Source organism: Sciurus vulgaris, assembly GCF_902686455.1.
Source record: "Sciurus vulgaris genome assembly, chromosome: 3".
In the NCBI taxonomy this organism is placed as follows: domain Eukaryota; kingdom Metazoa; phylum Chordata; class Mammalia; order Rodentia; family Sciuridae; genus Sciurus; species Sciurus vulgaris.
In genome coordinates, this window is record NC_136463.1 from 175525067 (window position 1) to 175552173 (window position 27107).

The following is a 27107-nucleotide window of genomic DNA, read 5'->3' on the forward strand; positions in this document are numbered from 1 at the left end:
GCAGTTTAGCAAGACCCTCAGCAACTTAGCAAGACCCTTTCCCAAAATAACCAATAAAAAGTGCTTGGGATGTGACTCGGTGTTAAGCACCCCTGGGTTCAATCCTGAGTGGGAAGGAGAATTCCACGTTTCTACCCGCTGCTATACATTCTTTGAACAATATATTCATAGGAGCACTACCCTGGCCCCAGCACTGGGCAAGGGACTAGGCGCTGAGGCTGCAGGTGGCTGCAGGACAAGCCCCTGTGGAGGAATTTTAACCTGAATCTTTCTAAATGACAAGAAAGAGCCCTGTGCTTGAGGCAGCAGGGCAGTGTGCCAGTTGTTCAGGTAGCCGGTGCAGGCAGGGTGGACACCCTGCTGAGCTGAGATGCCTCCTCTGACACCCTTCGGGGGCAGGAGGGGAGAGAGGCTGGAGGGGAGAGAGGCTGGAGGGGAGAGAGGCCGGAGGCGCCCGCTGCCGCCTGACTTCTCGTCTTTACTGTTGCCTGCTCCTGTGCAGCTCTGAATCAGGCTCTTGCCCTATCTGCACTTCCATTTCCTCCTCTGTACAAGGGGAACTACCATGCTCTCCCTCTCAGGACTGTCAACAGGCTCAGGAGAGTCCTTTGCAAAGTCTCACTGTCAGCTCAGAGTTAGTACTGTCCCTGTTTATAATTATTGTTCTTCAAAGAAACACCCCAGAAACATCTGAATCAGAGGTGGGCTGGGGAAACAGAACTTTTCTCCTCCCGCTAAGCAGAGACCTTGTTGTGTCTTCAATAGCCCAGGCAGATTCTCTGGAATAACAATATTTTTTAGATGATATGTTTAAAAATAAAATTTAAACCCACTTTTTAATAACAAAACTCCTAAAGATGTGCCCCAAGAGCCGTGTGCATCTTTTCTTTTCCTATCTCTGTGAGAAATGCCCAAGAAACGTCTCAAGCCTCAGAGAAAGTTCTGGAGGGGGTGAAAGAAGAGCACTGTGGGAGGGGAGGTTGGTTTGCTTCCTCAGGAAGTGGGCGTAGGTGGCACTGAGCAGAATCCTGAGGATGAACTGGAAAGGGAGTTTCCTCCACACTCACCTTGTCTTTCTTGTTCCCTCAGAGCTCAGTCAAGGAGGCCCTTTAAAAGTTGCAGTCACAGGTCATCCATTTGAGAGGATCCAGAGAGACCCAGCAAAGAGAATGTGTTTTAAAACAGTCAAGAAAGGAGCATCAAGTTCACACGCAAAAAAAAAGAAGAAGGAAGGAGAAGCAGGAGGAAGAGGAGGAGAGGGAGGGTGGGAGGGAAGGAAGGAAAGAGAAATGGAAAGGAAGAGGAGAGAAAGGAAAGAAGGGAAAAGTGGGGAGAGAAGCCCAATGCATGAGGGCATGGAGAAGATTCTAGAAAGTCAGTTGAGGAATTTCTGAAGATGTTTGATAACATGGAAGTGAAATTTAGGAGTTTTTAATCAACAGAAAACAGGGTGTGCGCTTGTGGCTCCATTCTCTGCTTTGGCATCTCCCTTCCCCATTCTCTGGGAGAGAAGAAAGGGGCCTCCCACTGGCACCTCCTCCAGGCACAGTTGCCCCAGCCCAGAGGGAGAAAGACCAGACCTTTACAAAGCTGCCATCAGGTGGCCCCTGCTACTGACCACCAGCCCCACCTCCTTGTAGGAATCGAGGTGTGACCACCCTTTGGGTCTCCTCTCCTCCCACCCCAAATTCCACGTCCCTCACTCTACTTCCCCCAACCTACCAATATCTTTGCAAATTTCCAAATGTTAGTATTTCTGCCCATGTTTAACAATGTCCAGAAAATATTGAAAAAAAAAAACTGTGAAATACTTTTAATAAGTTTAAAAGTAGCAAGACAGGGCTGGGGATGTAGCTCAGTTGGCAGAGTGCTTGCCTTGCAAGCACAAGGCTCTGGGTTCAATCCCCAATACCTCTAAGAAAAAAAAAAAATTCTGATTAGGTGACTCTCACATTTTAAAAATGAGACATTTTACATTTTAGGGAATACAGTGTAGTTTTCATCATGTCTGACTAATTTGTTAAGTTGAATCAAGCTCATCCATGGCCTAGTCTTGTTGCACACCACCTCTACTGAGCTCTGGGATACATTTGATTATTTGCTGTACATAATCCTCCTACAGGAGACAGGAACAAACAATAAATGACATGTAGTAGAAATCTTATCAAAGTAGATTTCTTTTTTATTGACTCACTGATTTTACTAAAAACTGCTCAATAAAAAATTTGTTCTCATGACATTTTTAAACTGTGGGTCTAGAGGGCCAATCAATTGTATTTATAATACTATATGCAATGTAATATAAAATATAACACAGTAACAAAAAAAAAAAAAACTCCCACATTTATAGGGCTTACTGACATCTGAATGCTTTCATATACATCATCTCAATTCTCCAAACAGCCTTTGTTACAGTAGATAAGGCACCAGAGGATCAATGAACCTGACATGTTCAAGGTCGCCTAAACAGGAAGTTTAAAATCTGCCCATCTCCAACCCAATCTACTGGTATTTCCACCCCATCATTCCATTAATTAGATGCTACACTGAGTAGCATAGAGGAGGTGATATCTTAAGAATATATTATTTTGTAAGCCAGTTTTGTAAGGTACCCATTCAAACTTCTAAATATTCTTTATCATTCCCATGTACTTATGTTCTTACCCATGTATTATGTTAAAGAAATTTAGATAATTTCAGGGGGAAAAAAGTGGGAAGAAGAGTTTAAAACTTCTCCCTGCTGTGATTCTCAAGGTAGCTCAATGGCTCAGCTGGTGTACGACTTTCAAAAAAAACAAAACCTGATGTTACAGAAAGTAATATCAAAAGTTCTTCATTCTATTTCCTAATGAGAAATTTTAGTCTGGGAAAGAGAGATCATGGGAATGAGGATGTACGGATGTCTTAAAGACAGAGAAAGTCCATTTAGAAGTCTCTTTTCGCCCATTTTCAACTCTTCTTACTTCTGGTGTTTTCTGGGCCAAGCCTGAGCTCATATTTCCCTCATGGTGGGTGTACTGAGTTTCCAGGTTTTTAAAACATCCAGCTAGGGTTGCGGATGTAACTCAGTGGTCAAGTGTTTGCCTAGCATGGGTGAGGACCTGAGTTTGATACTCTGAACTAAAAAAAAAAAAAAAAGTCATTATATTCTTATGTACTATTCATCTTGGAAATTGAAGTTCATATGGTCAAATAACCTTACAAATTAACTAAAACACAAAATCTCAGATTTTTTTAAACACGTGCATAGACCTTAACTCAACAACCCAGCATGTAAGCAATGGGGAGCTTTTCCCTTGGAATTATAATTGCAATTTACAATATGCCCAGTCTTCATCTGCAAGTTGTGAATGCTTACTACAACTCCGTGGTGCAAATGTGTGCATTGATTGTGAGAGAAGCTCTTGGAGGAACAGGTTTGGACTTCAATATCTTTCTAAGAACTGGTAGGATTAATCATAGCTGCAAAAGTTGGGTTTGATGGTCAGAGAATGTGTATGTACCATATATATGATGTCTTATTCAAACACAGGTGTTCTATAAATATTTATGGAGTGAATAAATAAATAAATGATGGGTATCATAAAGGACTTTGGGGGTTCAAAAATGGCTAGAAGCACCAAAGTTCTGCTCCAGTTCTGACCCAGCCAATCCAGTCTTCCCACCTTGCTCAGTGGAGATCTCAAATTATCCAATCATCCTATGTCTTCTTTGGTTTGTAACAAAAACAGCTGGCCTCTTCAGAGTAGGGCAGAAACAAATGAGAAATCAAAGAGCAGGAAAACCTTAGGGTCTAGCATTAATTTTTAACCTGATTTTTCTAACTTCCAGGTTTTCTGCTCATTAAAGAGGAGAAAAAAAATGTTGCTTGTAATTTTCAAAACATTTTGCATATTCACAAATTCCAGATGCAAATAACTTTAAAGGCGAAATCACAAGAGGGTATGTGGTGAACAGGACCTAGTTACCAAAGGAGGTCACATAAAAATTAAAAAGCACTAAAGAATAAATAGTCCATGCTGTCCAGGGAGATGAGCTATGTAACCCAAGTAGAAATTAAAACCAAATTACATACACTAATCAGCTCTGCACAACATATCCGATTCATTTGCATACAATGCAGTTATCCTGATAAATGCTGAACTCGGCACATCCAGCTGGGTCAATGAGTCTCCAGGGAACGTGGGCATTGGGCTTTCTCCCTGTACTTGTCTGTGTTTCCTTATGACTGGGACAGCAAACCAACAATCACTCCAGGCATCTGCAGAACTTGAACATTTGAAATGAAAGCAATACAGATCTGTGTGTAGATAGCACACAGATTCCCTCAGATGAACAAGAAACAAGATGATTCTGGATCAGTGCTCCATTTCTAGAACATTCTATCTGATCTTGTATTTTTAAAAAACACATTTGTTTTATGCTATATAAAAAATTCTTCTTCTTTTTCTCCCCCTTGGACTGGCAGATGAAGGGAACATCTTGAGATTATCTTCCTTGCACCAAGGTCACCTTGACTAGGAAGCAACAAAGGATGGATCCTTTCCCGAAGGATGCCCTTGTTTCTAGAGGTAGCACCCTCTAAAGAAGAGTCTGGCAAGGAGGAGGATGGTTGGGTGATCCACAAATCCCTTGGAAATCTGCTCAGAAAAGATAGTCTGGGCTCAGAATTGATGATGGTGAAGCCGGTGTCAACATTGGTCTCTGCCTCCAGCTTCTGAAGGCTGTTTTCCCTGAGGACCTTCATTCTGACCCTGGGCTCAAGTGGAGGATGCAGCTGGATACCTGTGACCGAGCTGCTAGCCGGGGATGACCAACAAGGGCTTTTCCATGAAGTGGCACTAGAGCTGTCTGATGCCCCACTGAGCTCAGGAAACTCCAGAGAACGCACCTTGAACTTCCTGCTCTGGCTCCTCCGTCTCCTTGGTTCTAGGGTTCTCTGTTCAGGGACAGGGTTCGGCCTGGAGCTCTGGTGAAGCCGGCCAGCACCCAAGGTGCCATTCAGAAAAGAAAGTTCGCCGTTCCTAACACCAGGTCCTGGATTCAACTGGACCTGTGGGACAAGGAAAGGAGGAACAAGTGAAAGAAGTTCTCCGCTACCTACGTGCCAAGAGCACACCACCTTATCCACCCATTGCCAGGCCATGCCTGCCGCAGACTATCAGTAAAGGTGATTGAACAGAAGTGATAAGTAAACCTGATCATGAGGTATATGATCAGCATCAGCCACAAACATGATTAGCCACAAACGTGATTCTCCTCTCCTCTATTCTTCCTCCTCCTCCTCCTCCTCTCCTCCTCCTCCTCTCTTCCTCCTCCTCTCCGCCTCCTCCTCTCCTCCTCCTCCTCCTCCTCCTTCTCCTTCTCTCGTCCCACCAAGCTAAATTTTTGCTAAGGGCAACATTATGAAACAAATGGCCACTTGATGAAAACACACACTTCTGGTAGATTGAGTTGTTTAAACAACATAAAAATATTCAAATGTAGTTCAGTGACTTTGCTGGATGATGCAAGTGATGTGTTTCCAACCATGCAAAAAATAATAATGCCACCAAAACATGTGGTTATAGCCCAGATAAGGACTGGGTTGAGAATTCCATCTTCCAAGGTCGTGGTCTTTGTTTTAAACAGTGCTCATAATCTCATAATGATGTATCTCTTGGGCAATTCCAAGACAGGTGGACACTCCAGGTAGGCTAATAATAATTTGGCACCTTTTATAAACAAATATTTCTTATATTCTTCAGGCACTAGAGCAATGGCTAGTACGGTGCAGGAAAACAAAAACGCGAAGCTCTGTGTGGAAGCTCTGGTGTTCTCATCCCTGGCAATTCCACTCTGGTTCCAATCCTAAAGCTCCGTCTCAGCAGGACTCCCACCCTGTGGGGACCTGCATGCTCCAAATGGAGTTCATGGCCATCGTCCATCCTTGGACTCTCAGGAGCCTCACCCGACCCCTTACACAGTGCTCTCCCCAAGAGGATTTCTGGAAAAGACCATTTTCTCCTTCTTGTTAGCAGCGCTTAGAAATTGATATCCAGGACCCATCCCCACCTGACCCAGCCCTTAATCATATACCAAAAAGAATGACAGGGAGGAACTCTAAATGCCAACTGCCAATTGAAAGAAGCCACATACTGATTCCAACCATACAGGATTTTTGACAGAGGCAAAACCATGCAGAGAATAAAAGGATCAGTAATTGACAGGTATTGGTGGGAGGGAGGGATAAATAGGCAGACACGGAAGATACCAGGGACAAGGGATCTCTTCCAGATGATATTGGAATGGAATTGTATATTTGCCGAAACCCATGGAATATACCACTTGATGTAACCTTGGACTTTGGGTGACAATGATATGCCAGTGCAGGCCCGGCATGGAACACATGTGTCACGGAGTGGGAGGTGCTGGTGGTGGGGAACGCCATGTGTCTGTGGGATCAGGGGAGACACGGAATCTCTGTACTTCCTGCTTAATTTTGCTGCAAACTAAGGTGGCTCCAGAAGATTGGCTACTTAGAAGAGGAGAGTGGCACACATTCATCTCCCAAGGCAATAAGGAGGAAGGCAGGAATGTGAAAAAGAGTTGGAAAGTGAGAAATCCCAGCATGCATACACAGGGTGTTTGTGTACATGACACACATATGTCCTCTCCATTTGCTCTTTGGAGGTGACAATTACCAAACTACACACACACACACACACACACACACACACACACACACATGCATGCACACACAAAGGGGAACTTCCACTGCTTCTTTTACAAGTTGGTAAACATCTTCCACAAAGGGCCACGTAGTAAATGTCTGAGGCTTTGCTGGCCATGTAGACCTTAACCCAGCTGCAAAGCAGCCATAGATGAGACGTAAATAAATGGCATGGCTGTGCTTCAATGGATACTGAAATTTGAATCTCATATAATTTTTATATATCATAATTTTTTCCCAATCATTTAAAAATAAAAAATTAAATTAAATTAAATTAAAACACCTTTTCTTAGCTCCGGGGCCATCATTGGCCAACCCTGCTCTCTAGATCAATGATTCTCCTTCTCTCAATAGCTATCTCTATCTCATCCCCCGCCAACTCACACACACCACCCTTGCCTCACCTGGAAGCCCAAGAAATGAAGCAGTCTATCTAGACCAGTTTGGGACAGGATAGACTGCTTACCGGGACTCCCTTAGTTCTGCCCCTGTCCCCTGCCTTTGTGGCTGCTGAGCCCCCTCACAAAGTCCATAGGCTTCTCAGGACCAAGTTTGAAAACCATTATTTTAGAATCTCTAAGTTTTACCTCTGGACCAAGCCAGTTCCCCGGAGAGCTGCACACGCCCGAGTCCCACCTCACTCGTGATTTCCAGGCCCGTGGGATTCAGCCCAGTGCCCAGGTTGCACGGAAGAGAGCTCCAGCCAGTATCAGAAACACTGTCCAGAGGAGACACTGCACCTCCATGGGCCCTTTGACAAGCGTACAGGAGAAATGTCTGTCCCCAGACAGTTTCACATTGGAACCACCTAGGGATCAACAAAACCACTGCGTTTGCTCCTGCCCCAGACACTCTGATCACCAGGGTGCAATCGGGCTGTTAGGAAGTGCCCCTCTCCCTAGTGCACAGCAAAGGTTGGGGCGCACTGCATATGCCCAGGAAAGCCGTGCCTGGGGTCATTCTGCTGTGGCCCCGGGTCTCCCTCAGGCCTGCAGCTCACCTCCTCTCCCTGCTCTTCCTTCCTTCACCTCATCTCCTGTTACTCCCTCACTCGGTGTTTCCCTGGGCTCTGTTTTCTCCCTCTTTTCCTTCTTTCTTTCCTTCCCCCTGACCTCCCTGTCTTTCCTTTTCATCTATTAGTTTTGCATAAAAATATCTTATTACAGGTCAAGAACCTCTTATCCAAATTGCTTGGGACCAGAAGGGTTTCAGATTTTTAATTATTTCCTGTTTCAGAATATCAGCATATATATATATATATATATGTAATGAGATACCTTGGGGGATGGAACCAAAGCCTAAACACAGATTTTATTTATGTTTCATATACACCTTACACACATAACCCAAAAGTAATTTTATACAATATTTTTAATGCACCTGAGTTTTAACTGTGACCTACAATCTCCTAGTATAAAGGTGGTAATTGCTCACAATAAAAGTAATTTAATTGCACAAATGTATAAAGTAAAAATTAAAGGCTTGTCTCCCATCCCAACCTCAAGTCATCCCAAGTTCTCACTTTTAAAAAATATCTTGCTTCTTATCAAGAATACAAGCAATAATAAGTGTTGACGAAGGCGGTAGATTGAGACAGACATTATTACCCTATATACATGTATGAAAATAATTTTTTTAAAATATTTATCACTGTCAAAAAAATAAAAAATAAAAGTCTAAATGGAAAGAAGTGACAGTCAAAACTCTTGATTTTGTCATAGTATAGCCTTTGCCCATTCATTTAGAAAATAAAAACACAGGAGAGATCAAACATATATATATATATATATATATCTTGCTTATCCTTTCCAAATTAGATGGAAAAAAATCTACCATCTGCCATGAACAGGGATCCCCCTCTCATGGGTAAACAAACTCCCTCCATCTTGCAAGGGGCGCAGCTGCCATCATTGCCTCTTGTAAAATCACCAGATTGTGTCTTCTTATTTGACTCCATGCAGTCTTTTTCTTCTAGGAATAGAAACTGGCGTGGGTTGGTCTGTTTGTTGTTGTTTGCATATTCAGAAATCACTCAAGGTTGATATTAGACTACCTGGTGTGGAGAAAGAAAGTCTTCCTCAGTTCCCTTACTACCCAAGCAATCTCAGATCAGGAGGAAGGTCTCCAGAAGCCATGCCCAGGCCAAGACATCTCAGTGCAGCCAGGAAAAGTCCTCCTCAGCCCGCGCAGCCAGTGGACCCCACTGAGCAAGCCCAGCGCACCCCCAGCTCAGCTTTGGTCCCCCAGTCCCACTGCCCCTCACTGGATCTTGTCTCCCTTAAGGTGCTCCATCCCTAACAGCCAGCCCGCTCAGGCCACCAACTCCAGCACTCAGTTCTCCCCTTACGACTACTCTTCAAACCAGCACCATCCCCACCTGCTCCTTCTTGGAACCCCCAACTGCACTTCCTTCCATGGCTCATTGGAGTCCCAAGACTATCCCTTCAACCCTCTCCTTGCCGGTGCCTCCAACTCACTTGCACGACTCCCTTTCTGCCATAACATCCTTCACCATCTCCCATGGCTGGATGGGAATCAGGACGGGAGTCCCTCGCCCACGTTTTCTGAATGTGCACCCCAGGGGCTGTGGGAGACACGTGGCTGTGAAGGTTGGTGCCACAACGAGGGCGTGGTGCCAACTTCACCCCGGCTTTCCAGCCCTCCTGTCCCACAGTTGCTCTCTCTCCTCCTCACGGCCGTGGATCCACACCCTCTGACCTGGCTGACACCTTCAGTGCCACAGTCCCCTTGTGGCGGGCGGAACCCAGGGCCCAGGGTTATGCCACATGCATCCAAAGATGGTGACTGGCAGAGAGCAAACAGCATTCTGAATATGCATGGAGAAAGGCAGTAAGTGTTTACAATTGGCTGTATTATAATCAGTTCAGCCACCTAGCATGTGGACAGATATACTTTACATGTATGCTCAAGTGAGTGACTGATTGACCTTTAATAGGATTGGATGGACATATCTGGTTACAGTTGTTTATGCATGAGACTGCTTATATATTGAGGGTGTTATTGGAATAAAGGGGAAGCTGCTTCATGAACTTCTAAAGAGTACATGTCTTCTGTCCCACTGGTCACTGGTCGGGCGGAAAGCGCAAGGAGTGGCAGTTTTCTGCAAGCAGCTTTCAGTAAGCGGAGCCGCTTGGAGCCGCCGGGCAAAGAAGCCGCAGTCTTTCGTAAGAGCGGCGGGAGCCGCTTGAAGCAGCCCGACGGCAAGCAGCAGCGGCTCTCCACACCCCTCACTCTCCCATCAGAGGATCTCACCATTTATGTAACAGAGAAACCCTCGCCTTTCCTGCCACCAGACTCACCTGTGACTTCACCCCTCCACTGCACAAGGGAAGGGGCCACTCAACCTGTGCTATGAATTCCAGCACCTCCTGCCCTGCCCATGACCGCTCCTACTCATTTCTCCCACTGAAGTATCTTGGATGTTCCATCTCAGTCTCAGTTTCTCCCTCTCAGTCTTTCTCCCTACCCGCTTCCAACAGCAATTAAACTTTCTCAAGTCGCCATCTACCCTCTTCCTGCCTAAAGCTTTCTCCCTTCTCCCTTTCACATTCAAACCTCTTCGTAAAATGTGTCCACATTCATTTTTTCCCATGTCCTTTGCCCACAGCATTGGTTGCTCTCCTACCCACTTATGAAAGTGCTCTAACCAAGATCACCCACCTTGATCTATCTCTGCAGTCAACCTCCTTGTCATGAATTTTCTTGAGCACTTTCTAGAAGTCTACTTCAAAGTCTTTACCTTTACTTTGTAGTTGTCTTCTCCTTAGCTTTTATGCCCACACATTGTTCTGGATTTTCTCCTTCCTTTCTCTCACCTCTTTTCAGTTTTGATTAAAGGTGCCTCTTTCCATCTTGGTTCATCTAATGTAGTGGTTACCTAGAGCTGGCCTGGGTGCTCCTCTCTACGCATAGTCTCTTAAGCACAACTGGACATCAATACCTTCAATTACCATCAAAATGATAAAGGATCCCCAAAGTACAGTTCGGATCTGTCTTCTAAGCTTCACCTTTACCTGTCCAACTGCCTTCTGTGCACCAGCACCTCAAACTCAGCAGGCCCAGAATCTTCTGGACCATTGAATTCATCTCCCTCTTCACGCCAGATCTGCTCTGCCTCCTCATTTCTGTCTTAGAAGATAACACACCGTTAGCCCTCGTGTTGCTCAAGAAAGAGTCCTTCTGCATACCCAGTGTGTACCCAGTCGCCCATTCCCAGAGACTGCCTCCTAAAGAGCACTCAGGTCCTCCTCTCGCTCCAGTCTCACCACCATTAACCCCAGAATGACTGCAACAGCCAGCTGCTGCCCCTTACTTCCCACTGCTCCATTCTCCACTCCAAGAGGAAGTTTGAAAACAGGTGCGATGGTGTTAGCGTCCTGCTCGGTGGCTTCCCACTCTTCTTAAAATGAAATCCAAGCCCTACAGTTGACCGACTTTACTCCTCACAGTCTGCCCCCATTACTCCAGTCTGATAATTCCCTTTTGATCTCCATATGCTGAAATTGAACTTCTTTCACTTCCTTAAAGATGATTTGCTCTTTCTTACTGCCAAGGTCTGTATATATTATTTCTTCTAGCTGGGTTGGGTCTCCTCTAATCTTTTTGCCTGAAAATTCTACTCATGTCAATTCCAAGTTTATGAATCATTTCACTTTGGAAGCCTGCTCAATATCACCAAAGTTGAGCTAGATGTTCCTGAATACTGACTCTGACATTTATCAGCTATGAGACTTGGGACTGTTACTTAGTATTTCTGTGCCTCAGTTGCCTCATCTGTAAAAGAAGATAATAATAAGTGCCAACATCATAGGATTGTGGAGGTTAAAAAATAACAGTGCCTGGGACACAGCAAAGCTACATACAGATTGGTTGCAATCAGCGTCATTCACATTATTAGCAGCTCTCACAGTGGCTAATTTCCATGTCTCAGTAGTTACCGAACTATTTTACCCTTGGCTGTTTATCCCTCTGTATTTTCCCCTAATTCTGCCATCTGGAAAACAAGGTGTATGTACAGTCTCTTCATCATAATATCTCTGATACCTAGCACAGTGCCTAATGAATGATAAGTAATAACTAAATATCTGTTAAAAAAGTAAGTAAGGGTTAACATTTTGAAGAGGCGAAAAACAAATTTTTGCACAGAGAAATGAACCGAAAGGGAGCATCTATAAATTTGGCCCCTGATTATTATTTAAGCAGACATAAAGTCTTCTTAAGAAAATTCAGGGCTGGGATATAGCTCAGCATAGAACATCTGCTGGGCAAGTGCAAGGCCCTGGGTTTTAATTCTCAACAAAAAATAAAATAAAATAAAATAAAATAAAATAAAATAAGGAAATAAGAAAAAAATTCAAAGTGACTTGATATCATAGATGGACATTGCTGCAATCTTCTTAAGACAAGGAAATGTCAACTTTGAAAAAAAAAAGAAGTCTAAGATTCATAGACCATATGGCAAAATTGAGTGTAACATTATTAACATAGAAATGCAGTTTCACGCAGTTGGAATGAAGACTTTCCAGGAGAAACATAATTCTAAGTGATTGAGCTGAATCTCTTGAGGAGGAATAGAGCTCCTCTTGCCAAAAAAACAAATTGAAATGCATTTGTAGAAATTCTGGCTATTTAGAGCTCATCTTTCTAAGAAATGTTTGTGAAATGTTATAAATTAAGGGTAGAGATTTCCAAGTTCAGGAACATTAGCAACTATCAGGATGAACAGGGCAATCAGTTTTCACTCATTTACGACTCTCACCTCTTCAAAAACAAGAGAAAATGCATCAGAAAAAAAATGATTAAACATGAAAGGAAAACAATATTGTTTCTTACAGAAAATGATTTCAAGAGAACAGCCAAGGAGGATTCCTCCAACATTAGGGGAAAATGATTTCATGGAAAAGAATTATGTAGATAATAAGAAACCCCCAAATAATGCCAGACTTAGTTCATAGTTGAAATAGATCTTTTCCAATTTACTGAGGTTTTCGAAAGTACTTGATGAACTAGCCAAAACCACTGATATCAACCTGCTATTGTAGCAGCTATTATGGTTCAGATGTGAGGCGTCCCCCAAAAGCTCAAGTGTGAAACAATGCAATGCTCAGAGGTGAAGTGATTAGATTTACAGGATTAGTAGATTAGTCCTTTTGAATGGATTAACTGAGTGGTAACAGTAGGCAAGGAGGACGTAGGTCACTGGGGTTTATATTTTGTCCCTGGCTCTCTGGCTTATTTCTCTCTCCCTCTTATAAGTGTTTCTCTCTCTCTCTCTCTCTCTCTCTCTCTCTCTCTCTCTCTCTCTCTCTCTCTCTCTCTCTCTCTCTCTCTCTCTCTCTTTCCCTCTTGTGAGTGTTCTCTCTTTCTCTTTCTCTTACCCCCTCTGGTTGCCATGTCCTGAGCTGCTTTCCTTGGCCACATCCATCATGATGTTCTGCCTCACCTTTGGCCCAGAAATATGGAGTCAGCTGACCATGGACTGAACCTCTGAAACTATGAGCTAAAATAAACTTTTCCTCCTCTAAGTTCTTCTTGTCAGGTTTTTTGGTCACAGTGAGAAAAAGCTGACTAAAACAGAAATTGGTACCAATAACTGGGGTTGTTGATATGACTAACCTGACCATATGGTTTGGAAGCATTTGGAACTGGTTTGTAGGAGTTGCTTGAAAAAGTTAGGAGATGCAATTTGGAGAAGACTTAGAATGTAAGCAAAGCTTAATAAGTGATTCTGGTAGGAGATCAGAAGACCAAAATGCTGACAGAATTGTGGGCAGTAAATACTGGGCTCATAAGGATTCAGAGAAGAAGGACTCTATTGGAAATTGGATTGGAGCCTACTCATGGTACATCCTGGAAAGGACGTTGTCTACATTTTTACCCATGCCCTTAGACTTTCTATGAGACTGAATTAAAGGTGATGGACTAATTTATCTGGTGGAGGAAATTTCAAGGCAGCACAGCATTCAGGGGATGGAATGGAGGTTGGTGGTGGCTTTTAGCCATGGTTATTGTAATAATCAGAAGCAGAAGACAGAGCAGAAACATTTGAAAAACTTGCAATTTGGCCAGAAAAGTGTGTCTAAAACTGGGACCAAGGAAGTTAGTGATTGTTTAAGAGATTACAGCCACTAAAGAGATTCTAAGTATTTTACATAGAAGCAATAGGAAAGATGACAAGAGCATTTCCAGCATTAGCAAGGCCACATCCATTTCAGCTTCAAAGGTGTAAAAGTAAAACTTCCTTTGAGAAGAGACTGTGGGGCACCCTGCTTGTACAAGTGGGAGCACAGGGGCTAGAAAGTTCTTTCACTCAGAGGCTGCTGCAACCATGATTCCAGGAAGCCTGGCTACTGCTTGAGAAGGCAGCAGACCTAGGAAAGGTCTACCTGGCACTGGTTCTATAGGAACTGAGAATGGTAGAGTTAAGGGACCCTGGAGGCTTCTGCCAAGATTTCAAAGGGTTTCAAGGACCAGGCAGAGTGCTGCAGGGTCAGACACCCTGAAGGCGGCCCCAGAGAGAGGAATGCATGAAGATGGGAGAAGGAAGCTAAAACTACAGTGAAGATCCCAAGATTAAGAGGTGTCAATAATGTGGAAAATTTGCTGAGGAAAGCTGCAGGACTCAAGTTGAGATAAGCCAAGAGAGAGGTTATGTAGGCGGCAACCAGCAAGGTCATAGGGGAAGAACTACACAAGCCCTTTAGAGAGAACCCCACAATACCATGTTCCCCAGATGCTGGACATGGCACTACAGGACTTGTTTGTCCAGCTGGATTTCAGCCTTGCTTTGGTCCCATTCCTTCCTTTTATGCCCTGTTTCTCCATTTGGAATGGAAATTTTTGGCCTGTGCATAAGCGAGCATGCATTTCAATTCATTTCATCAAAAGGTACTTAGCTATGTTTACCTTTATGTTCTTTATTAGTCATAGAAATAAAAGAACATAAACATTTATTTCGTAAAATACTGAAAAATCAGAGTGAGTCATTAAGTTCCACATTACAAGTTTATGATGTAAGAATGGGAAAATACACAATCAGTTATGTACTACAAAGATTTAGTGTCAAATGTTCTGGTTAGGTACAACATGTATGACCAGAAGACTGAGAAATTATACACCATTATACATGATACATCAAAATGCACTCTAGTGTCACATATACCTAATTAAAACAAATAAAAAATTTTAAAAATGTTCTGCTTAGGAATAGGAGTTAATAACCTTTGAGATTCACAGGTTTCAATGAGGAGCATAATTTGGTCTGAGCCTTAATGGTAGAAAATTGAAGAGTAAATGCAAGACATGCTTGGATATGGATAGATCAGGCAATGCATGGATACAGACATACACACAATGGAATATTATTCACAAAAAAGGATGGGCTTATGATAAATGCTACAACATGGATGAACTTAGAAAAATTATGGTAAATTAAATAAACCAGACATAAAAACATGTAAGTTGCAGGCATAAGCACCACGATTCTGCTTTGTATGAATTACCTTGAATAGACAAATTCACAGAGGCAAAATAGAACTGAAGCTCCCAGAAACTAGAGGGAGAAGGGAAAGGTGAGTTTGGTTTCATGGATAGAGTATGTGTTTAAGATAATGAATAATGGTGATAGTTTGATGACTTTGCAAATGTACTTAATGATATTGAATTGCACATTTTAAAAATTGGTGTTTGTTTGTGTTTTGTTGTCTTGTGTTTCGTTTTTGGTATTGGGGATTGACCTGGGGGTACTTTATCATCGAGCTATATGCCCAGATCTCACTAAATTACTTAGGGCCTTGTTAAAGATTACTGAGGCTGGCCTCAACCTCATGATCCTCCTGCCTCAGCTTCCTGAGTCTCTGGGATTACAAGTGTGTGCCACCACACCCAGCTAAGTTTTATTTCCATTGTTATTTCTGTTTTGCAGTAATGGAGATTGGACCCAAAGGCACTTTATCACAGAGCTACATCTCCAGTCCTTTTTTGTTTTATGTCACTGTTTATTCAGGTTCTTGCTAAGTTGCCATGGCTGACCTCAAACTTGCAGTTCTGCCTTAGCTTTTCCAGTTGTCAGTTCCTGAGATTACAGGTGTGTACCACCGCATTCCACTTCTGAGATGGTAAATTCAATGTTACATGAATTTCACCAAAATTTTTTAAAAGAAAAAGGTTTACAAAAAATTTTTAAAGAGTAAAAATACTGAAGTTTTCTGATCTACATTTTGCCACAATAAAAAATAATAATTAAAAACAAGCATTCACGAGGAGTGAGCCTAGAACTCTGGAAAGAGGGGAAAGAAAGACAGTGGTGGCACAAGGAAGAGGCCACAAAGGGAGACGTTAGGTGGCCCTGCTTATGAAGGGCCTTGGAGGCTGAGCCAGGGGTGTTTGATGCTATTGCTTACTTTCTTGTTATTGAACTGAGAAGGAGCATAAATCGGGCAGTCATTTACAAAGGTATTTTGACAATAGTGTGCAGGATAATGCAGCAGCCTGGAGTCAGAGCAGAAAATTTAAAATTCCATAATCATAATGCACTTTGGAAGTCATGTGGGCCTAAAGCAGGAAGGGTGGGAGGAAGAAAGGACCTCAAAGAAAAATCAGAATGGTTGGCAAATGATTAGATGTGGGGGTTCTGCAAAAAAGGAGGCTTTAAAAATAACTGGTGTTTCAAACCCTGGGAAATCTGACTTTCAGTGTTAAAATAAAACAGCCACCCTCAGTACTAGGGAGCAACATATCTTGTGCTCTTAAAATATAATCCTAGAGGTGAAAGACCTCTACAATGAAAACTACAGAACAGTAAAGAAAGAAATTGAAGAATAGAAGATGGAAAGACCTCCCATGCTCCTGGATAGGCAGAATTAATATTGTCAAAATGACCATACTACCAAAAGTGTTATACAGATTTAATGCAATTCCTATTAAAATCCCAATGACATTCTTCATAGAACTAAAAAAGGCAATCATGAAATTCATTTGGAAAAATAAGAGACCCAAAAGAGTCAAAGCAATTCTTAGCAAGAAGAGTGAAGCAGGAGGCATCACAATAGCAGAACTTAGACTATACTACAGAGCCATAGTAGCAAAAATGGCATGGTATTGGCACCAAAAAAGACACGTTGACCAATGGTACAGAAGAGAAGACACAGAGACAAACCCACATAAATACAGTTATCTCATACTAGACAAAGGTACTGAAAACATTCACTGAAGGAAAGATAGCCTATTCCATAAATGGTGCTGGGAAAATTGGGAATCCACATGTAACAAAATGAAATTAAACGCCTATCTCTCACCCTGCACAAAAGTCAACTCAAAATGGTCAAAGACTTAGGCACTAGAACAGAGACCTGCACCTAATAGAAGAAAAAGTAGATGCAAATCATTACCATGTCGGCCTAGGATCTGACTTCCTTAACAAGACTCCCAAAGTACAAGAAGTAAAGTCAAGAATCAATAAATGGGATAAGTTCAAACTAAAAGTCTTCTTTTCAACAAAGAAAACAATCAATAACATGAAGTGAGCCTACAGAATGGGAGAAAATCTTTACTACATGCACCTCAGAGCACTAATCTCCAGGATATAAAAAGAACTCAAAAAACTTCACACCAAACAAATAACTCAATCAATAAATGGGCTAAGGAACTGAACAGACAGAAAGAAGACATACAAACAGAAGAAGAAATACAATCAATCAACAAATACATGAAAAAATGTTCAACATCTCTAGCAATTAGAGAAATGCAAATCAAAACTACTCCAAGAGTTCATCTTACCCCAGTCAGAATGGCAATTATCAAGAATACAAGCAATAATAAGTGTTGGTGAGGATGTGGGGAAAAAGGTACATTCATTCATTGCTGGTGGGACTGCAAATTGGTGCAGCCATTATGGCAAGCAGATTGGAGATTCTTCATAAAACTTGGAATGAAAGCACCCTTTGATCCAGCTATCCCACTCCTTGGTTTATATCCAAAGGACTTAAAATCAGTGTATTACAGTGATGCAGCCACATCAGTGTTTATAGCAGCTCAACACACAAGAGCTAAACTATGGACCAATCAAGGTGTCCTTCAATGAATGAATGGATTAAAAAATGTGAAATTATGGAATTTGCCAGAAAATGAATGGAGCTGGAGAATATCATGCTAAGTGAAATAAGCAAATCCCAAAGAACCAAAGGCCAAATGTTTTCTCAATATGTGGATGCTAATTCACAATGGGAGGGGGGAGGCTAGGGAAGAATAGAGTTACTTTATATTAGGAAGGGGGGATTGAAGGGAGGGGAGGGGTATGGGGACAGGAAGGATAGAATGAATCAGACATTATTACCCTATGTCCTTATATAACTATATAACTGGTGAGTTTCTATATCATGTACAATCAGAAGAATGAGGAATTATACTCCATTAGATATGATGTATCAAAGTGCATTCTCCTGTCATGTATAACTAAGGCAAAAAATTTTTTAATTTTTTAAAAATAAAAATTTTTAAGTGTCCTCACTATACTTACACATTAGCCATCCCACAGTATATATGTATATCAAAACCTATCATGTGGTATACCATAAATATATATAATTTTATTTGTTAATTTAAATAAATTATTTTTGCTAATGATTTAAAAAAAAGAAGAGGGAGAAATTGATGATGCAAGAGAGAATAGAACTGCTTCTCTAAGCAGGTAAGAGGGGATGTCATCTAGGAACCATCTACAGGATAGAGGCCTATCTACAGGAGCTGGCAGTAAGGCAGAGTACATCACTGCAGATGCTGATCTGTAAATATGGTGCTGAAACTGATCCATCTACTCAACAAATACTCTATGTTAGACATTGTTCTTAGGACACAGTGGTGAGTGAAAACACACAGGTTCTTATCCTACTAGAGCTATCAAATCTAAGGATAAAACAAAGTTCAAATACAATGAATGTGTGGAAGTCATTAAATCATGAAAAAAAAATACTAAAAATTGCTTAACCCACCTACGATTTTCAGTAAAAATCGATGCTAAATTTCTTGATTTTTTTTTTTTTCAAAAATGGAATTTCATGCTCAAGAGATGAAGCTATGTTCTGGGCAGTTACAGAAGTTTCAGGTTTCAAGAGACTTAACAAATCGCCCAGATCAGTGCTGTTGAATTCCATAATCACCGACCACATGAAGCTTTTTAAATTTAAATTGTTTAAATTAAATGAAATTAATAATTCTGCTCTTTAACTTGACTGATCACAATTCTATTACCCAGGAGCCATATGTGGTCAGCAGCCACCATATTAAACAGTGTAGATATTTTTTTCATTGCAGAAAATTTTACAGGACAGTGTAAGCCTAGGAATGAGTCTCAACTGGAGAGGGAAAAGAGAAATGTATATGTGAAATGGAATGTTCTCCAAAGACACGTGACATCCACCCTCGCTCCCTGTGTCTTGTATACTCTTGAGGACTCTGACTCAGACTGACTGCTGGGGACCCAGAGGTGAGGTGAAGAACTTCCAGAAGGAGGCACAGGTGCTCACTGGGAAGAATAGGTTGGGAAAATCAACTGGAATGAATGGCTGACAACCACCATCAGTTGCTGAGACTGGAAACCCCAGACTATTCTGATGCTGGGTTCACGTGCTGATGTAATTGACCTGTTCCACCCAGGTCCCAAGAACAAGAAACCATCCCTGGACATGCGAGGTGAGGAAGATGTGAAGTTTCCCCTTTCAGTCAACTTGGGAAGGAGATACCCTAGCCAAAAAAAAAGACCTGGAAGGTGAACCTCAAGGGGTAGGGGTGGGAGGGAGTCATCCTCCTTCCACTGGGTCTGGCCTGGAACCCTTTTATGAACAAAACATGGAGGACATCTATCAAGGACCTAACGATGTTGACATCTACCAATCTTTGTCAGTTATTCTTCTTCTACAGAATTTGTCTTTTTCTGCTTCATCTTCAAATCTTCAGAGAGATCTTGTTGGAAATTACACTCTGGTCTCATTAGGATGGTGGGGACTTACCCATAATCCCAGGGGTTGGCGGTGGCAGTTACCAGTGGAGACAGGGTAGGCAGCAGGTGCTGACCTCTCAAGGGCGAGGTCAGCACAACAAGAGACCAGTGGCCTGGTGAGGCCTTAGATGGAAGAACTTGAGGGACTGGTTTAGTATACCTAAGAATTCACATCTTTGGACTTCAGGACACCAACTGACATGTTGGCTTCTGTGGCATCGTGATTTTTGTTCTCCTGATTGTTTCTTCTCAGTTTCTCTCACTGGTTCTTTCTCCTCTCCCCATCTTGAAGTATAGACATTTTCTAAGTCCTGTTTCATCTCTTCTCACTTTCTACTCTCTTTATTGATAATGTTACTCTTTCCTCGGGCTTCAATCAACACTTGCAACCCTCAGTGGTCACCTGACTATGGAATTGTCCTTTCTTGAATGATCTCAAACCCAGCACCTCAAACCCAGTGTGTCCAGACTCATCGTCACTTCCCTCTTCTACAGCCTCTCTGTCTAATTCATTGTTTTAACTCCTCTCAGCACAGCTCCTATTTAACCCCATGTTTCCACTGTGAAATTCCTATTTCAAAACTTTGCTCACTCTTGCCAGATGTGGTGGCGCATGCCTGTAATCCCAGCGGCTTGGAGAAGCTAAGGCAGGAGGATCACAAGCTCAAAGTCAGTCTTGGCAATGGTGAGGTGCTAAGCAACTCAGTCAGACCCTGTCTCTAAGTAAAATACACAACAGGGATGGGGATGTGGCTTAGTGGTGGAGTGTCCCTGAGTTCAATCCCCGGTAGCCCGCAAAAAACTTTGCTTTGACTCTTAAATGAACAATTGAAGTTACCACAAGTGTTCAGTCTGTTCCCCATCCAATCGTATTTGATGGTACCAGAGTTACTGTTCTAACTTTCATATTATAGATATGATCATGTCTGTCTCTTCTCTAAAATCCCGAATAAATGGGTTTTTTCAAAGTCTACTCTATATTCTTCTGCACCCATTCTCGGTGGACCAAAAATTGTTCTCCTTAACTCAATTGAACTTTCCGCCTCAACACTCAGCTACAAGGAATTCAAATCACCCTCCAAGTCAGAGGACACAAGTCCGTTTCCTGTGTGCCCTTAGTCAATTTAACCTTGCCTTTTCCTACTCACATTTATCACAGGTCACCTGGTGCTACAGGCACAGGTGGGTAGGTCCACTCCTCATTAGACTGGAAGGGCAGCGTGGCATCACACAGAACATGTAACCAGAGGGTAGCAAAATGTGTAGTCAGCTTTCTCTTACTCTGTCAAATACCTGAGATATCGACTGAGAACAACTGAGGTTCACTTTGGCTCAGAGTTTTGGAAGTGTCAGTCCATGATCGGTTAACTGACCCTGATTCTTTTGGATCTGTGACAAGGCAGTTCTCACTTCACGTCAGAGAACAGTGGTGGAGGAGAGCGGAATCATTCCCCTCATGGCTTGGAGGTGAGAGAGGAGAAGGGAGCATGCTGGGGTCCCACCATCTCCTCCAAGGGCATGCCTCCAGTGAGCCGAAGACCTCCCACAGGCTGTGCTTCCTGATGTTTCCACCACCTCCCCACACTCCACACCAGAGACCAACGCTTAACACATGCTCCTTGGTGGAACATTTAAAATCCAAACCACAGAACAACAGCATGGCGGCCTCATCTCCCACATGACCATAGCCTAGAGACTTGGCTGGAACATTTCAAGTCACTTCTAGGAAGGTGTCATCTTCCTCATTTATAAATTTCCCCCAATGAACATCCAACAGAATAAGTCTTCTCTCCTAACTCAATGACCTGGAAACCTGAGTCTGCCAGAAACTTGACATCAAAGCCATGGCGTCCACTATGGGATTGCACAAGGTAGAAGTGCCCAAGAGATGGGTGACAGCAGGTAAACCAAGGCAGAAGGACCTACGTATATAAGTTAGGGGGAAATCGACAAGAAGGACAATGAATGCCACTTTGGGGCCCAGCTGAGAACCAGCAGTGCTGACTTGCGTGTCCCATGTGTGGTTCATTTGTTAAGCAGCTTATTTGATGGACAGCAGGGTTTGACTGGCAGGAGGTTTATGAAAGAGGAGGGCATCGTCGCCATCCTACTTCACTCTGCACACACAGACGTCCTTGCTCCCACCAGTGACAAAAACACAGGGAGAAAGTCGAGGGACTGCGATGGGGAGAGGGAAGAGGAAATCCAGTCTGCATGTGCATCCACTAAGAATGAAGCGGCAGGGTGAAAACAGCCGAAAGGAGAGCAGGGTCCAGAACAGGGTCCAGAGCAGGGTCGGGCTCCAGGTAGGCACTCGATAAATATTTGGGAATGAAGAAGCATGGGCTCACTTGCTCATCTATTCATACACGTTCGTTTTCAGAGCGACTCCTAGATGGTCTGATCTCACTCGCAGCACACACATCCTAGACTCTGAGAAGCACTGGCAATCTGCAGGGGCGAGAGGTCACGTGGCCTGTGTGTGCATACTGCAGGAGTTTGTGGCCTTCTGAGCAGCACAGGTGACACCCACATTGCTCTTTCATGGTGTTCTGCAATTTCTACTTTACAAAACACCTCCACCTGTGTTTTCTCCTTTGATTCACATAACAAATTATACATGTCAGTACCATTCTCAGGATCCGTGAGTGACCACTCATTGCACTGAGGTTATAATAGAACTAGCTTCTCAAGAAACCCATTCTTTCCTACAAGACTGCTTTTGCCTACCACATGCCACACACTGGTCTGGGTTCCAAGAAAAGATCCTCCTGGCACTTATATCCCATGGCAGACCATGCTCCTAATGATCTGGCCTCTGGCCATTATCCCCCCACCCCAGCCTTCACTCTACCCACACAGACTCCCAGGCAGTTTGCTAGATGTGCCCTGCTATGAAAGTGCCACACCACCGACCATCCCCGCTGGCCCCTCTGTTTGGAATGCCCCTCCTTCCTTCTGCCCCTCAGGAGAACTTCTCCATGGTCCCCTGGGCCTAACACCCCGCACACTCAGGCCCCTGTGCACACAGGCCTCCACCCTGGCCCCCAGGAGGGATTATCTGTGGGAGGGTTCATCTGTGGTTGTGGTCCTCCCTTGAGTGGGTATTATTTTCTTTTATTTGATGAACATCCAGCATTTGGGAGCACTAGGTGTTTGTCTCCTCTGCTCTGATCTTCACAGGAGAAACTGACCATCCCTGAGATTCCCAGAGGCCCATTTGACTCTGCAGTTTCATGTAGAGAGTAGGGCCTTCATCTCAGGACTAAGCTAATCCTCCGGGTCCCCTTCTCTCCTGAGTGCAGTCACTGATTTAGAGAAAACAATCAGGTCCAACTGGGTCTGACTGGAGTGGAGTCCAGAACTTTTGTTGGACTATTGTGGGCACTCAGAGCCTGTTTTTGTCAGCTTTTTCATCCCGGTTGCCAAAAGATCTGACAAGAACAATTAGAGAAGGGAAAGTTTATTTTGGATCACAGTGTTAGAGGTGTCAATCCACAAATGGCCAACTCCATGGCTCTGGGCCCAAGGTGAGGCGGCGCATCATGGCGGAAGGAGAGGGAGGAGGAAAGAAGCTCAGGAAATGAAAACCAGGAAACATAGAGAGAAGGCCGTCCTCACCCGGGACAAAACACAGTCCCCCACAGGCACTCCTCAGTGACCCACCTCTGCCAGTCACACTCTGCCTGCCTACAGTTACCGCACAGTTAACCCATGTTGGTGGATTAATGGGTTCTGCCAGAAGCTTGACGTCAAAGCCATGTCGTCCACTATGGGATTGCACAAGGTAGAAGTGCCCAAGAGATGGGTGACAGCAGGTAAACCAAGGCAGAAGGATCTACGTATGTAAGTTAGGGGGAAATCGACAAGAAGGACAATGAGGCACGCCCTTGGAGGAGATGGTGGGACCCCAGCATGCTCCCTTCTCCTCTTTCACCTCCAAGCCATGAGGGGAGTGATTCCACTCTCCTCCCATTAGGTCACAACCCAATCATTTCAACTCCAAAAGTTCTTGCATTGCCTCACACATGGGCTTTTGGGGGACACCTCATGTCCAAACCAAAACTGCGCTATGTGAAGAATGTAGTCCTTGGGGCTGTTGGCAGCCGGCCGGCTGAGGACATAACAAAGAAGAAGGTGGTGGAGCTGAGATTCGGATCCCGAGCATGCTGATTCGGGCCTGGACTACTTACACAGTCAAGATTTTCACACACATGCACCCTTTCCTCTCCCTCCATTCCCAGAAAGTTTGGCCTAGACTTTGTATCCGAAAAATTCCCTCCACTCTAAGAGTCGAACAGCCTATGGAAGCTACAGTATGCGGTCTCTTGTAGTGTGCCACAACCAAGCCTTTTGCACTTTCCTCCAGCACTTGTATGACAAGAAGCCAGGGCAGAATTTTCCAGAAGACATGCCCTCATTTTGTTTGCAAAACCTTAAAGTCATGGAGGTGGTGGGACAAAGGGGAGGGAAGCAGGGCCACTGTTCTGGAGTGGGGAAGTGGAAATACAGGAAGTTGGGAGAGCTCCAGAGAAGACCAGGAGGGAGCTGGGTCTCCAGGTGGGCTTTGAGAATAAAGGACAAACACAGACCCCTAAACAATCCTGGAGGACCAGGGCTAGTTCCATAGTCTTCATGAGTTTTCCCTTCATTCCAAAATCCCTTCTACTCTCCCCAAATCTGATTCAACCTTCCAAAGTAACTAATTGTATAAGCTGTGGTTTCAAAGAAAACACCAGTTAGCCTTTAAAATAGGCATGAGTAAGAACGCGTCCCCGGCCCCCTCAGGCATGTTACATTTTTGTTTGCCAGTGAGGTTGATTTTAAATTCTGGAGATTAAAACTGAAAGAGAAACTTCAGATGCCTTAGAAATTAGGGAGTCATAGAATAAACAGAAGAAAGTGCCTAGCAGCATTTTGTGAACAAGAAGGTACATAATTTAGAAAACATTTAAGGCAGAATCAGCATGATTCATGTTTTATTAACTTAGAAGTCAGAGCAATGACAAAAAAAAAAAAAAAAAAAAAATTAACTAAAGGGAAAAACAAGTCCTGCTGTAGTCTGTTATTCCTTTATCCAGTAGGCCTTATGGGGGTTTCTGATCATTTCTCAAGACAGACCCCATGGAATATTTTGCTCTAAACATTGTGTGTGTCCCTATGCCTGCACCTTTACAAACACAAACACACCCTTGGAGCTCAGAGATGCAGTAGTTAACCACAAGGACTTTGAAACCTGATAGATGATTCCTAAACTTTATCTTGGGCAAGTAACTGAACTCAGTTTTGCCATCTGCAAAATGGAAAAAAAGCAACTTCCTAGGTTGTTATTAGTATTAAATAAAATTATCAATTTAGGGCTGGGGATATAGCTCAGTTGGTAGAGTGCTTGCCTTGCAAACACAAGACCCTGGGTTCAAATCCCCAGCACCACTAAATAAATAAATAAATAAATAAATAAATAAATAAATAAATAAATAAAATTATCAATTTAGAAACCTTAGTATAGTGTAACAGATACAATAATAGCTAAAATCGAATTCTGAGCACTATCTTAATGATGTGATTTGTAAGTATTAGAGCATTCCTTGCAGATGAGAACCTTCACTGCAGGAAGATGCCAGTATTCTTCAAGGAGCTAATTAAGAAACAGAACCAAGGTCACATAGCTACTAAGTGGCAAAGCTCACTTGCCACAATGTACACATAAGAGACAACAATGAAATACACCAGCTGTGTTTGGTTTCAATAGAATGGTTAGGAAAGGAGGCTTTAATTTTAAGATTTGAAGAGGCCCTAACCATCTAACTTGATTTGGGGTGAAATTTGACAGTGATTTAAGATGCTTGAAAACTAAGTCAATAGCACTGCAAACTTCTCAAGTCTGGCTTTCTTATCTGTCACATGAGCATAGTTAATTAGATCAGTGGCTCTCACACTACAAATTAGAATTGTCCAAAGAACTTTGTTTAAAAAAAAAAAAATCTGTGGGCACCCAGAGATTCTGGTCTAACTAGTCTAGAGTATATTGGAATTTTTGAAAGCTCCCAAGGGCTTCTAATATGCAACCAAATTTGAGAACCACAAGACTAAATCATCTCTCAGACATGCTCAGATGTAAAACTATGCAGTTCCCTGTGGTGTGCAAGACCCCGGAGCGAGAAGAGGAATACCTGCAGCAGAATCTTGTTACCATCATAGTCCTGCGTCTGCCACCTGGTGCTGCTGATGGGAACACACGGGTTGGGTAGAAGAGGCACTAGCTGGCCGATCTCTTGAACCTGGAACTGCAGCACGCAAGACTCTTTGGGGTCCACCGAGGTTCCCAGGGGCAGCTGCTTCAGGGAGAGCTGCAGAGCCCAGTTCTCAGTGCTATAGAGCACAAAGAAGCAGAAGTTGCTCTTTTGCAAAGTGGCCTCTCTCTGCAGGATCATCTCATAGAGCCTGATGGCATCCTCGTAGTTGTCGAAACTGCAGTACAGTGTCACCCTCAGGATCTCTGTCCCACAGTGCACCTGCCTCACGCCCCAGACAGGCATCTGGTTGTCCAGGCTGTAGAACTCCTGATTTGCAAGGAGGTATGGACAAAGTCTCCCCTGCGCATCCTGGGGAGGGTAGCACTGCCAGGGTGGATGTTGTAGCGAGTCCAGAACGCGAAACAGACGCTTCTCGCCAAGGCTTTCATGCAGGAAGAACAGAACAGACATTCCGGGAAACCGGGACCGCCTGGGGTGGTGCCTCTCATAGTATTTCACTGGTCTGACCCGCTCTGACACCAGGAAGAGGCGCATCCCTGGGCAAATGACATCCAGAAGCTGGTCCAGAGCCTTCTGTAGAAGTGAGCCGTGCCCAGAGTCAGCAAGGAGGTGTACGGTCATAACCAGGGACTCCTGCGTCTCATCCATGGTGGAGCGAAGCAAGTGCACAGGCTTCTGAGGTCACCGAAGGAGTGGCTGAGGCCACCTTGGGGCCTCCCACGGAGCCTGCACCCACCTCAGTATCCTCAGCTCCACCTCAGTATCCTCAGCTCCAACGGCTTCTTCAGAACCCAGCCCTCAGGCAGAGAGCACAGCCCGGCCGGCCCGTGGATGCACACGGAGGGAATGTCACATGGCTATGGACTCGTGAGCCTCTGCTACACACAACAGCAGTGGCTCCACGTCACGTCACCAGCCTGCGCAGAATGCAACTGCTCATTTGGCTCTTTCAGGCATTCCCCAGGGTTTCTGTGTGACCTAAAAACCTATAATCCTGAGAACCACCCAAGTGGGTGGTTCTTGCAGACTCTGCAGAGGAAATGACCAGGCAGAAAGGAACGGAGGCAGCTCTGGTCGCCTGATAGCCATCTGTTTAGTTGAAAAGACATCCATTTGATTGACC

At 43.6% G+C, this 27107-nt stretch overlaps 1 protein-coding gene across 1 annotated transcript; it reads right to left on the minus strand.

The window, feature by feature from the left end:
• Nucleotides 1-452: 452 nt before the first annotated feature.
• On the minus strand, nucleotides 453-27107 carry FAM124B (family with sequence similarity 124 member B). Its single transcript, XM_079133632.1, has 2 exons — nucleotides 25901-27107; nucleotides 453-5053 (listed from the first exon to the last, which is right to left on the minus strand). The coding sequence occupies exons 1-2, from the start codon at nucleotides 26630-26632 to the stop codon at nucleotides 4424-4426; spliced, it is 1362 nt and encodes a 453-aa protein (XP_078989758.1). The 5' UTR covers nucleotides 26633-27107; the 3' UTR covers nucleotides 453-4423.

Excerpts from the sequence above, each read along its gene's own strand:
- FAM124B (XM_079133632.1), bottom strand. The coding sequence starts at position 26,632 with ATGGATGAGACGCAGGAGTCCCTGGTTATGACCGTACACCTCCTTGCT. Across the intron at positions 5,054-25,900 it reads GTAACAAGATTCTGCTGCAG|GTCCAGTTGAATCCAGGACC; the intron begins GTATTCCTCTTC and ends CTTGTCCCACAG.